Raw genomic sequence first — 12,674 nt, 5'->3', positions numbered from 1 at the left:
GTTGCCACAATGATTGACTCAGTGAAGGGTTATTGGTTATCAGAGTTCTCAGCACACAACAGGCACTTAATAAATGTGCCCTGATCATCACTGACAATAAATATCTTCTTATTGACTGATCAGTAGTTTGTGATTAGGAGAAAGAGCATAGACTGCCAGATCAAGTCCATTCTAACACTTCTTCTAAGACTTGGTTCCTTCTGTTCGATGAGGGTCACTCAAGACGGAAGGAAGGGAGGAATTCACTCTTCTTGGTCATTGTAATCCAGTGCCCTTTGAGGTGCCCAAAAAAGTGTGTGTGTGTGTGTGTGTGTGTGTGTGTGTTTCTACCAGTTTTATATTTGGATTTTGAAGCTACAGAGTTTTATGACTTGAAAGAGGATGAAATACCCTTCCTTTGATTCTCTATTCTTCTAGGGTCATAGTGGAGAAAGTCTTAGCTCCCTAACTGTTTTCCTGAATAATCTGTCATTTGTTATGTAACTTATTCCTTAGCTTGAAATTTAATTCTTATTAAGCTGTGTAGTTTTCATTAGCTTCTTTTGGTCATTCTTGCAGACCATTTCCCAGAGCAGTCTGTGAGAAGCTGGGTGGAACATGTTTCTGTCTTCAGAAACTCTGGCTGTAAAGCCAGAGTTTCCAGATCTTCTTGAAAAGCTCTTGGGACCTGAATTGTGCAATAGTGATAGAGGAGAAGAAAGGGAGAAGCATAGGAGAGCAAAATCTATTCCCCAATCGCACAATTTCAGTGTGGGAGGTTTTAATCTTAGGTATTATCTTGCTAAAGATTAGGTATGAATTGTAAGCTATCAGTGGACTTTTATGCATGTAGTGCTGATATATCAGGATTGGCACTAACTTTGTGTTTCTCTGTATAAGCTCAGTGAACTTGGTTCCCCACCTGAATGGCAGGCCAATCAATCCCTTGCTAGATTCAAAGGGTCACAGAAAAACTGGATTAATCATCTACCTTTGAAAGAATACCATAGTCAATGTTGTTGCTGTCAGTTTCTAACATGGATATTGACCTTCATTTACCCTCTTTTTTTCTCATCTTTGTTGTAGAAGTAGGATGTTTTGGATAGGCAAAAATCTACTAGTTTGCCGATTCGGGCGTTGACCAGAATCCTGCCCAAAAATTGTTAACATTTTGAGCATTGCTTTTTTTCCCCTAAAAGTCATTTTCTGTGTTTTGGGCTTGGCCGAGAATGAAGCCCCATCACTGGGAAGGCCCAGGGCACTCTCAGAGAGGGCCAGGTTTGGGGGGCTGCTGGCTCACTCCCAAATGCCCAGTGCCACCTCTTTATGGGTGATCTTTGCTCCAGATCCTGCTGTTGCAGAGTCCCAGTTCTAGCACTTTATTTTCCAGCTGAAAAAGATGAAGTCTCCTTGAGAAACTGTATACTGTGGTCTTTGAGAAGTTCCTTCTTAGGGTGAACAACTTTGGCATGTGACTTTTTATCAATTCTAGGAGAGGGACCCATGTCATGTGCAGGGAGTATGGGGCCCTGGCCACTGCTGGTGCCGTCACTCAGTGCTGCTGAGATATGAGGGCCCATCACTGTGCCTAGGCCCATCCATCCAGATCATGAAAGCAGAAGAAATTCTTGCTAGCTAGTGCCCCTAAGCCATTTCATTCCTCCCAAATGCCTCATGGCATTTGGTGTCAGCATCACAAATCACACTTCACTTCCCAGATGCCTAACATGTTCTTCTAAATGCAGAGATGGAGTATGTTTTTAATTGGATTTATTCAAACAAATTTCTTATTTGGGGAAAAAAGAAGTCATTTTCCCTTCAAATATATCAAACCTTCCTTTATTCCCGTAAAGACCTTCTCCATTAGACTTCATGTTGTATATTGTTTTACACCTCTCTAATTCACTTATATATTGTGTTGTATATTATGGTTATCTGAGTTTGTGGCTTGTCTTATCTGTGAATTAGAGACTCTGTTTTCTCAAAATTTTTATCTCTTACAACACCCAACATAGTACTTTGCTATGCAGTAGGCATTTAATAAACATTTTTTCATGTTTAAAAAGATTTACTTAAGTATGATTTTAATACATTCCTAGGCTAAAAAAATGTTTCCTTTGGGATTCACCTCTAGAGAGGAGATGTGACTTAACAGGGGTCACATAAGGCATTCCAGGGGTGGGGAACCTGCGGCTTCAAGGCCATGCATGGCCCTCTAGGCCCTCAAGTGCAGCCCTCTGATTGAATCCAAACTTCCCAGAAGAAAACCACTTAATAAAAGGGTTTGTTCTATAAAACTTGGACTCAGTCAAAAGGCCACACCCAAGTACCTAGAAGGCCAAGTATGGCCTCAAGGCTGCAGGTTCCCCCCCTCTGAATTGCTATTCAGTTATACTTCTAGGATTTGAACCTATGTCTTGTGTATACCGAGGGGGCTGCTTGATGTTGAAATGTTCTTGTGCCCTTGAAGGTGGTCTCAGGAAAGAGCGTCAAGTATGCTCTCAGTGAAAGAGCCCTCTGCTTTTATAGTGCTGCCCTTAGCTGAGCAGAGTCACTGGTGTGCTGTCAGCTAGGGGATGAGTTCTTTTACCGTGGCAACTCCTAGTGGCCCTCAGACCTGTAGGGCCTCCTCCTATTTCGTCAGTGAGAGTAGCTAAGACTTAACACAATTTCTAGACTGTATGTAAACATGGTTAGAAGTTGATACTCTGAATGTGAGACCCTGGTCCAGTAACTGACTAGTGGCTGTACTAGTGGAGGAACTGAGTCATGCCAGTGTTGGCATTCCTACCATAAAAGAACCCAGAAGACAAAGGTGGTGCTCAGGTCTTTTTGGAGAGAAGGGGAAAAGAGTAAGTGGATTTGGTTTTATCATGCATCTGAGGGCAACAAGAAACATCATTTCATGGGATGCCTGGTCTTCTTGATTTGTAGTGCATGTGATGAGTGTTTGCAAAAAAAGTCATGAAGAACACTTGCAGGGTTGGGAAGGAAGAAAAATTCTGCCAAGAGGCAGTGGAAGGAGCTTTGACCTTTGGAGGCAAAGGTCCGAGGTCAGATCCCTCTCTGCCTCTGTGATCCATAGCTTGTAATTTGCCTCAGGCAAATGATGTAACTTCCCTTGGCCTCAGTTTCCTCATCTTAACGATGGAGGTGGAGCTGATCTTCCTGGCTCCTTTCAGTTCTAAGTCCATGATATATTTGTCTGGCTTATTGCTTCACAGAAGCTAGCTTCAGTGTCTCTCATGCACCCCGTTCCCTGATCATCATCCTGGAGGACGTCTGCATATGGATGCACCATTGACATGTCCACCCGTGCAAGCCAGAGTTCCTTATCTTCCTTTCTAAGCCCCCCTCCTCCAGATCTCTCTCTGTTGAGAGCCACCATCCTTTCAGTCACCCAGCCTGGAAGCAGGAGGATGTCAGTGCCCTTAAAACATGGGCTGTTTTGTTTGTTTTTTTCTTCATATCCCTAGGGCCCAGCACAGTGTCCTGCACACAGGAAGTGCTTAATAAATGTCAGAGTTCTAAAATGCTCAATTTCCGCCCTCCTCCCAAGTTTTAATGCTTTTGTCTGTACTGCATTCTTCCCATCTGTCTGTTCTCCACTCCCTGGGCCACCGCCCTAGTGTTTCAGGCCTGTCTCACCTCACCCCTGAATGCTTACAAAGCCTCCTCTTTGCCCTTCCTCTGGTCTCCAGTCCTTCCTCCCCACAGCTGGTTTTTGTCCTTAGGCCGTAATTTCATCAGTGTGGGGAACTCCTACTTGAAAACTCCCTTCCCTTCTTCCATCATTGGCAAGCTAGTCTTAGAGAGCTGAGTGACTTTCTAATATGTGTTAGAGTCACAGATTGACTTTCCTGACTCCACCCTGTGTTGTCCCTCATCTTGGCATTGGTATTCCTCAAGGGTCTGGCCTTGTACCCCATGCTCACCAGTCTTCTCCTCCCTACTGGGGCCTCAGATCAGCTACAAACGACTTCACCTGGCATTTGAAGCCCTTCATAATCTGGCTCTCATCTCCCTTTTTCATCTTAATGTTTCTTTACTTTATGAAGTCTGCAGCCAAACTGAGCTATGCCCTTCTGTGCCTGCACCCCTGCTCCCCATCTTGTCATCCTTCCCCCAACCTCACATTCCCTCTGTCCTGCCTCCGTGCTTCAGTATAGCTCACCCTGGGGCTTGGAAGCTACTTCTGTGTTCCTCACCCTCCCTGTGGCCTTTTGGAACCCTTGGTTTCCTTCAGAGCATGGCTCAACTACTACTTCTTTTCCATCTCTTTCTTGATTTCTCCCAGTTATTCCTGGTTTTTCCATTCTCATTTTGTCTTGGACTTCTTTATCTGTGTTCCTGTTGTGTCTGTCCTCTGCCGCTTCCCTGCATAACCCTTGAGGGCAAGTATAGTTTCATTTAGTGCACAGCACTTTTCCTTAGTGTTGAATTAAATTGGATTGTGTGTTCTGCCTCTTCTGTTTTTTGGCAAGGGCTAGCCTTGTGTCCCTCATTACACAGAAAGAAAATGAGATCTAGAGGAGTAGGGATGTCCTGGGAAGTCACTTGACTGTGGTACCGTGTTTCCCCAATAATAAGACACTGTCTTATTAAATTTTTTGGACAGAAAAACACCAGAGGGCTTATTTTCAGGGGAGGGCTTATTTTAATGAACATTGACAGCAATTTTAATAAACAGGTAAATGTGAACAAAAAAATGTACCTTTATTCAATAAGCAAATCACTGGGGAAGAACAGGATGACGCGCTCACTGCTGCAGCTCTGATTGGATGCAGCTTGGAGCGAGGCGTGCGTTTCCCCGGGGATTTGCTTATGGGGTGGGGGGAGGCAGTGCATACAGAGGGTACCGTAATGTAGCGTGTAGCGCAGGGGATCACTTTCACTACAGTAGCAATCTCAATAGGGCTTATTTTCAGGGGAGGGCTTATTTTAGAGGAATCTTACACAGTAAGGGAAGGGCTTATTTTCGGGATAGGTCTTATTATCGGGGAAACACGGTAGGATAAACACTGAGCGCTTACACTTAGGCTGTACTAAATTGGAATTGCTTCAGGCTAGAGTTATAAATGCGTGTGTACATGGTAAAAGAATGTAGTGCTTTAAGCTAGGAGGTATGGTAAAAAAGATCATTATGAATATGTGAAGTTTTCTTGTCTCTTGCTATCATTATCTACATTCCTGTCTGTAAGTCATGACATAACTGTATCATCTAAGCTTGTCATACAGAGCGTTGTAGTGCCAATCTTCCCATTTGTTGTTATACAGATTGCCCCCACGTGCATAGTTTTTACTCGTTATGGTGAAGTCATTCAGGAAAGTAACTCTTGGGATACCTTGGTTTAAAAAGGGTTAAAAGATTCCTTAAGGCTGGGTTACATCAGGATTCTGCCTGGGGGTTATGGGTACACCCAGAGCACTGAAGAACAGTCTCCTCTATCCTCCCAATGAGACTATGGCTCGCAGAGTCCAATAATGTGTAAGCTGAGCAGTGCTGCAAGGCTCTTCATCCCCCAAGGATGCAGGCTGCTTGTTTATGCTAAATTGGCACTGGCAGTGATATTCACTATCAATAAGCCTAAGATTTGGGCCTTCGTGTGAGAAGAACATTGTGGTCACTGACCTATTGTGTGACCATGGGAAAGTCCCTTTTTTCTGTCCCTGAATTTCCTCTGAAAATTGAGGGATTTATACTGGGTGAATTATATGGGGGCTGATAGGAGGTGTCATTTCTTGAACCAGCTATTTGCTGAGTTATATCATATTTTGAGTTTTCAGAATGGGAGCTGTTGGTTACCCATCTAGTTTATTTTCTGTCTCTTACCTGTGAACTCTGAGGAATTAGAAGCTATCTTTGTGATGCAGTTGAAAGAGTACTGAATTTAGGGTTGGAGGTGTGAGGACCAGCCTTTACCACTAACCCTGGTCTAATCATTTAATCTCTCTGAGCCTTTTTATTGATGTAGCAGCAACCACACTGCATACCCAGGATGGCTGCTAGCACAGATTCTTACATCTGCTTTACTAGGAAAGGTAGCTATTTAAGGGGTTAACAATCTTTTTTAATCACATTCACTAGTTCAGGGGAAAAGTCAGCACCCCAAACTTCAGAGAAAATACAAGCAGAAAAATAAAGACCAACAGACAGGGCTCTGACTGCCTGAATCAACTATATACTTTACATATATCCCTGGATCGAGAGCACCTTTACATCTGAGCAGTCAGGGAGCTCTGAGCCTATCACCACATAGAATCTCAAACAGGGAATCACAAGATCCTTCTCATAAGCAAGCCCCCAAAGCAAAATACCACTTGAGTATATATACACTTCTCAGAGCCAGAAGGCACGGCAACCTTCCTAACTCAGTGCCTAATTAGAAATTAGCAAAAGGTGTGAAAGCCTTCCTACAAGCAAACTCCCTATAAGCAAAGCTTCCCTCCCCCAATAGGCTCCATGTGAGGCCTATTAATGGGCCTGGAAGATCTTACTATCCTATTAACATTACATCTTCCTATAACTGTGGAGTGTATTTTATTGATAAAACTGAGTTTAATTAGGAAGACATTATAAGTTTTGCATTTTGAGTTCCTTGTGTATTTGAGCACCCGAGCATTTTGATTTATTTTTCTCCAGCTGAAATGTTTATTGTTCTCTGCTCTGTCCTGATTGTTGGAGAATGATGGTTGGTAACTAGGTAGAAACCATGATCTTCAGAATGGATGAATTCTCTCTGAATGACTTTCCCTCTCTTTCAGTCACAAATTTGACTTCTTGGACCTAGCCTTTCCCACCAGAAGCCTCTTTTTAGCTGTTGGAACCCGATAACACTTTTTTGGATGATAGATCCTTTCAAAGCATGGACCCTGGCAACTGCCGCTGCTGTAGTGCTTGTGTTTGGTGACAGCAGTAGTGTGGCCCTGGGGAGAGGCCCAGGATAGACATCAGTCTCCAGAGGAGCTGCTGTGTTTCCTCAGTGTTCTATAGAGAATGCCTGCTACTTGCTATGTGCTAATTATGCCATGCTTTGCTAGAGCCCGCCAACAAAATAAAGCCATTTTTCCCCTATGGTCTTATCGATTTGAAGAATGCTTGTTCTGATTCCTTTTTTTGAGTGGTAGTGATTCAAAATACTGCAGATCTTGTTCTCTCTTCCCCATCTCCTTTTGAGGAATATTGCTGAGGCCGTTCAGAAACGCTGCCGTTGCAGCTGTGGCAGAAGCACACATATGATTTAGCTGGGCATGGTAGTGTGATGCTTGTTGTTTCTGTATCATTTACAGGAAGGGTCCTCATGTGGGAGGGGGATTTGACTTGTTCTGCTTGGCCCTGGAGGGCAAACCGAGGATCAAGGAGAATCTCCTGTGTAATATGGATCCACTCTTGATCACAAAGAATCAGATTATTGGGGGCGGCCAGGTAGCACAGCGAGTAAGAGCACCGGCTCCAGTGTTGAGAAGACCTGGAGATAGAATCCCGGGCTCAGACACTCAGCACCACACCCAGAAATAACTGGCGGTGTAACCTTGAGCAAGTTACTTAACCCTGATTGCTTAAAAAACAACAACAAAAAAAAAAAAACAAAGAATCAGATGACAATTGCTTTAAAAAGGACTTTTAATTCACAGGATCTGAGGTTTTGGCATTGGAATGGGCTTGGAGATTATCTAGTCTGACACCTAAATGAACTGTTCCCAAGTGGAATCGCCATCCCAAAAGGAAGTGCCTTTCCTCTCACTGGAAATCTTTGAGCAGAGACCATTTGTTGAATATGTTGTAGAGAGAGTCCTCACTCAGGTTTCAGCCAGAGTCCCCTTGAAGTTCTTCTTAACTCTGATATTCTCTGATGCTCATGGGCCTTTCCCCTCTGTAACTTGTCGACCAGTTAGGCAGCTAAGACACAGTCACATGGAATGATAACTGACCAGAGGAGAGCTGAGCCTGGCAAGCCTTGAGCAAGTCTTGGTCACTGGATTGTACTTCTGTCCCTGCCTCTGAATTTTTATCTTCCTTTAAGACTCAGCTCAGGTGCTCAGGGACATTCTTTAAATTCTCAGACCTTAGTTTACCTTCCTTAAGTTACCTTGTATTTGTTTTTGTGTGTGCATGTTTAGTTCTCACTTTTGGAGAAATGTCTTCCCTAAGTAGAAAGCTGTGAGCAAAAGATTTAAGACAGTAGGCCAGTCTGGCTGGAATAGGTTTTTTTTTTTTTTTTGAGGGGAAATAATTAGATATTTGGGGGTAAGAGTGTGGAGGTTCGTCATTGTAAAAGAAGATGGTAGTTGGGAAATGAAATAAACAAAGAGTACTTAAATATTAAAGGACTTAATTCTCTTTTTCTAGCTCATAATGTTTCTTGTCTTGTGTTTTATTCCTAGAAGGCCATTGAGCCATATCAGGAAATCCTGGAGGTGTATTTGATCAATGCCAAGAACTACGTAAATGGACACTGTACCCAGTACGAGCCCTGGCAGCTAATTGCTTGGAGTGTGCTGTGGACCTTGCTGCTGGTGTGGCTCTATGGGTTTATCTTCCAGTCTGAAAGTAAGTGTGCTCTCATGTCCTCCGGATGTGCTTCTGTGGTGGTCACGTCCAAAATGTGGAGGGACAGGGCCTCCCACTGACACTAGCCCTTGGTCACTGATCTTTGTGGAATCTAGCATAACTAGGGAGGGTTTTAGTGGTGCTTTTATGGCCTGTCTCTTTTTATATTCATTTCCTTAACTTCTCAGAAATCAAAGTAAGGTGTCATTGTAAACTTCTACACATTCAAGCCAGAGGAGTAACTTAGGCTGTTAAGAAGCACCTCCAAACTGGATGACCTGTGCAAACTTGATTATTTTGGAATGCTTGTTTGTGGCTGTTACTTGAGGCAGCTAGGTAGCAAAGCAGATAGTGTGCTGGCCCCTGTAGTCAGGAGTTCAAATCTGGCCTTAGATACTTAATAGCTGAGTGACCCTGAGTGAATAACCTCTGCCTGTTTCCTAACAGTAGGATAGGGATATTAGTAGCATCTATGTCTTGAGTTGTTGTGAGGATCAAATGAGATAATATTTGTAAAGTGATTTGTAAACCTTAAAGAATTTTAAAAATGCTAGTTATCTTCATTATTATCTTTTTCTGTCTGAAGGGATAGCATAAAATTGTGATTTTGTTGGTTAACCAGTATATTTCAGCTTCTTCTTTGCAACTTACAGTCTTAGAGAGTTCCATAATGCAATGAGAGGTAAAGTGACTTGATCAGGTTCACACAGCCAGGATCTATCAGAGGTAGCACTTGAACTTGAGTCTCATTGGCCTTAAGGGTGATACTCTGTCTGCTGTATCTACCAATGCTCCTTCTGTGAATGTGATGTAAAAATGGAGCCCTTGTGTTTGATAGGAATTTAGGGAGGCATGCAAGAGAAAGTGGGGGGCAGCCTTTGTCCTCCTAGGTGGGTGCCCAAGAAGGACCCAAGGCCCACAGTCCACAGCCCCTAGCCCTCTCCCAGCAGTTGTCAGTTAGGTATAGCACTCAGCACCCTCAGGACCAGGAATCTGTGTCCCAGCTCTGCCTGAACCTGATTTTCTTCATTTGTCAAATGAATAGTTCATATCTCTGGAATTCCTTTTTGCTCTGAAATGTTGTGGTGTGATTCTAGTCAAGATCCTTCCATCTTTCCATGCCCTACTTCTCTATGTGCACCCACCCTTACCTACCTCCTCCCAGAAAAGAGATATTGAAGCTTTTAAAACATAATTTTCCCCTCCAAGCTATCTTTCTGGACATATTCTCTCCTGATTCTCCTACCTGTCTGACTGCCATCTCCTTTGCTTGCTCAACCCTCATATTGTGTAACTCTGGGGGTCCCCGTAGGGTTCTGTTGTAGGCTCTCTTCTCTCTCTACACCCTCTCTTGGTAACCTGGTCTGCTGCTATGGCCTTAACCATCATCTCTGTGTAAATAACTCCCAGGGTTAGCTATCCAGAACCAGTCCTTGCTTCTGAGCTTCTGAAGCATTGCCACTTACTTATTAGACATTTCAGAGAGTAAGAGCTATCTCACACTCAACATGTCCACATCAGAAATCATTCTCTTTCCTCTTCCAACTTCTCTGTTTAGTCAGAGGTAAATTCCCCAGGCTGATAACCTTGGCTTTTTAGCCCTCTCTTACCCATTGTATGCACTCAGTTGTCAAATGTTGCTTTTTCTGATCCTCGGCATCTCGTGCATCAGACTCCTCCTCTGTACTCACCCAGCCACCTTACTAGGCCCTCATAACCTCTTGCTTAGGTTATTGCAGCATCCTCCCAATTGGTCTTTCTGCCTTAAATCTTTCCTCACTTTCCTCCCTCTGCTGCCAGAGCCATCTCCTTAAGAGCAGATCTGACTGGGCTACTTACGTATTTGGTCAGCTCTAATGCCATAGAATACAGTATGAACAGTGCTATTTAGCTTACAGCTCAGCCCTGATTGATCTTACCAGCTTTGTTAGACTGTATTACCATTTCTGCAATTTGAGACCCATCCTACTGGCTTTCTCTCTGCTGACACACAACAACCCCTATTCTGAACCATCCTAATACTGGCAAGGGCACCACCATCATCCCAGCCCCCCAGGCTGCAAAGCCAATCATGAGCAGTTCTCCTTTAAGGATCTAATCTCATAGTATAGTGAATTCTCTATTTATTCAGCAATAAACTGAAGCAAAACATTCAAGAAACTAAATCACAACTTTCAAACAATATAACATAACTTATTACTAGGGTGGCCACATAGTCTTAAACAAAAAATATCATTTAGCAAGTCACAATCTCCTCAATCAATATACAGTACCCAAGTAAAGTCTTCTTCCATCTTAACTACTTCCATCTTACCTTCTCTTGCTTCTTGTATCTGAATGTCAAATTTTCTATTCAACTCCGTTTTTTTCAGCAAGAATGCTTAAAAGTCCTCTATTCTATTGAATGACCACATTTTCCCCTGAAACATGATACTCAGTTTTGCTGGGTAGGTGATTCTTGGTTTTAATCCCAGCTCCTTTGACCTCCGGAATATCATATTCCAAGCCCTTTGATCCCTCAGTGTAGAAGCTGCCAGATCCTGTGTTATCCTGATTGTGTTTCCACAATATTCAAATTGTTTCTTCCTGGCTTCTTGTAATATTTTCTCCTTGATCTGGGAACTCTGGAACCTGCCTATAATATTCCTAGGAGTTTCCTTTTTGGGATCTTTTTCAGGAGGTGAACGGTGGATTCTTTCAACCTCTATTTTGCCCTCTGGTTCTAAAACATCAGGGCAGTTTTCCTTGAGAATTTCTTGGAGGATGATTTCTAGGTTCTTTCTTTGATCATGGCTTTCAGGTAGTTGAGTAATTTTTAAATTATCTCTCCTGGATCTGTTTTCCAGGTCAGTGGTTTTTCCAGCGAGGTATTTCACATTGCCTTCTATTTTTTCATTTGTTTGGATATGTTTAATAGTATCTTGATTTCTCATAAAGTCACTAGCTTCCATTTGCTCCAATCTAATTCTGAAGGAATGCTCTTTAGTGAGCTTTTGAGATTCTTTTTCCATCTGGCAAATTTGGCTTTTCAAGGCCTTCTTCTCCTCATTGGCTTTTTGAGCCTCTTTTGCCATTTGAGTTAGTCTATTTTTTAAGGTGTTATTTTCTTCAGTCAGGTTCTTGACTCTCATTTATAATTTTCTTGCATTGTTCTCATTTCCCTTCCCAATTTTTCCTCCACTTCTCTTATTTGGTTTTCTAAATCCTTCTTAAGCTCTTCTTTGGCCTGTAACCAACTCATATTTTTCTTGGAAGCTTTTGGTGCAGAAGTTCTGACTTCACCGTCTTCCTCCTGTTCCATGCTTTGATCCTTTTTGCCCCCAAAATAGGATGCTAATGTCGGTTTGCTCTGCCTGCTTTGCTTGCTCATGTTGTCACTCAATTACTTGACTTTTGAGCTTTTTGCCACAGTAGGACTCTGCTACCAGAAAGGGGAGCTTTGTCCCAATCGCTTGCGTTTTCTCAGCTGCTGGAGCTATTAGTTGGGTGCCTTCTCTGAAGCCTCCACAAGCTCTGGCTCACTGGTCACGCACCCCAGGACCTCCACCCTAGACCACAATCCAGATCCAAGCAGGTTAAAGCAAGAGCGATTACCCCTCAGACTGGTCGCTTGGTCCTACACTCTGCAGGCCAGGAGCTGAAGCTGCCATGTGGTGGCTGCTGTATGGCTGTGGCGCCTCAGCTGCTTCTCCCTCCAGGGGGTAAAGGCTGATTCCCAAAGTCCACACTGCACTGACCTCTCACTTTGTCCTTACCCTCTATGTGTTGATAATTCTGGAAACTGCCACAGCTGCTGGTGATCTGAAGTCCCTCCAGCCAGTGGCTGATTGTGGCTACCCTGAGGCTAACACCTCAGGCTCGAGAGGGGCTGGGCTCAACTCCCAAAGCGCTGAGCTGGCTACTTCCTGCCAGTCTGCCGGGCTGTCTTCAGCCGGAGGTTAGCTTCTCTCTGTCATTTTGTGCTCTCTGTAGCTCCAAAGTTTGTTTAGAGTCATTTTTTACATGAATTGGAGGAGGTAGAAGCCGGAGCCCCGTGGAAGTCCTATTTCTACTCTGCCATCTTGACTCTGCCCCTGGGATGGATTCCTATGGGACTGACATATCAGCCCCGATTTGGGTTGGCTCTGGATGACTGCCTGCATAC

At 43.5% G+C, this 12,674-nt stretch overlaps 1 protein-coding gene across 6 annotated transcripts in view; it reads left to right on the top strand.

Moving 5' to 3' along the window:
• The window catches only part of SGPL1 (sphingosine-1-phosphate lyase 1), an 84,016-nt gene that overhangs the window by 20,337 nt on the left and 51,005 nt on the right, over window positions 1-12,674 (top strand). For 3 of the 6 annotated variants that reach the window (XM_069071112.1, XM_069071114.1, XM_069071113.1), the window contains one exon: window positions 8,368-8,530. In XM_069071112.1, the coding sequence (XP_068927213.1) occupies window positions 8,368-8,530 (163 nt within the window). Of the gene's footprint in view, window positions 1-8,364; window positions 8,531-12,674 lie in introns of all 6 variants that reach the window. The other 3 variants (XM_069071108.1, XM_069071111.1, XM_069071109.1) reach the window with 1 other exon arrangement.

The sequence above is a fragment of the Petaurus breviceps genome, unplaced genomic scaffold (genome assembly GCF_028583685.1).
Source record: "Petaurus breviceps papuanus isolate PSGF00001 unplaced genomic scaffold, PetGlider_PUasm1.0 90825, whole genome shotgun sequence".
Lineage (NCBI taxonomy): Eukaryota > Metazoa > Chordata > Mammalia > Diprotodontia > Petauridae > Petaurus > Petaurus breviceps.
The sequence above is the reverse complement of the archived record's forward strand: the minus strand, read 5'-3'. Positions and strand labels throughout refer to the sequence as shown.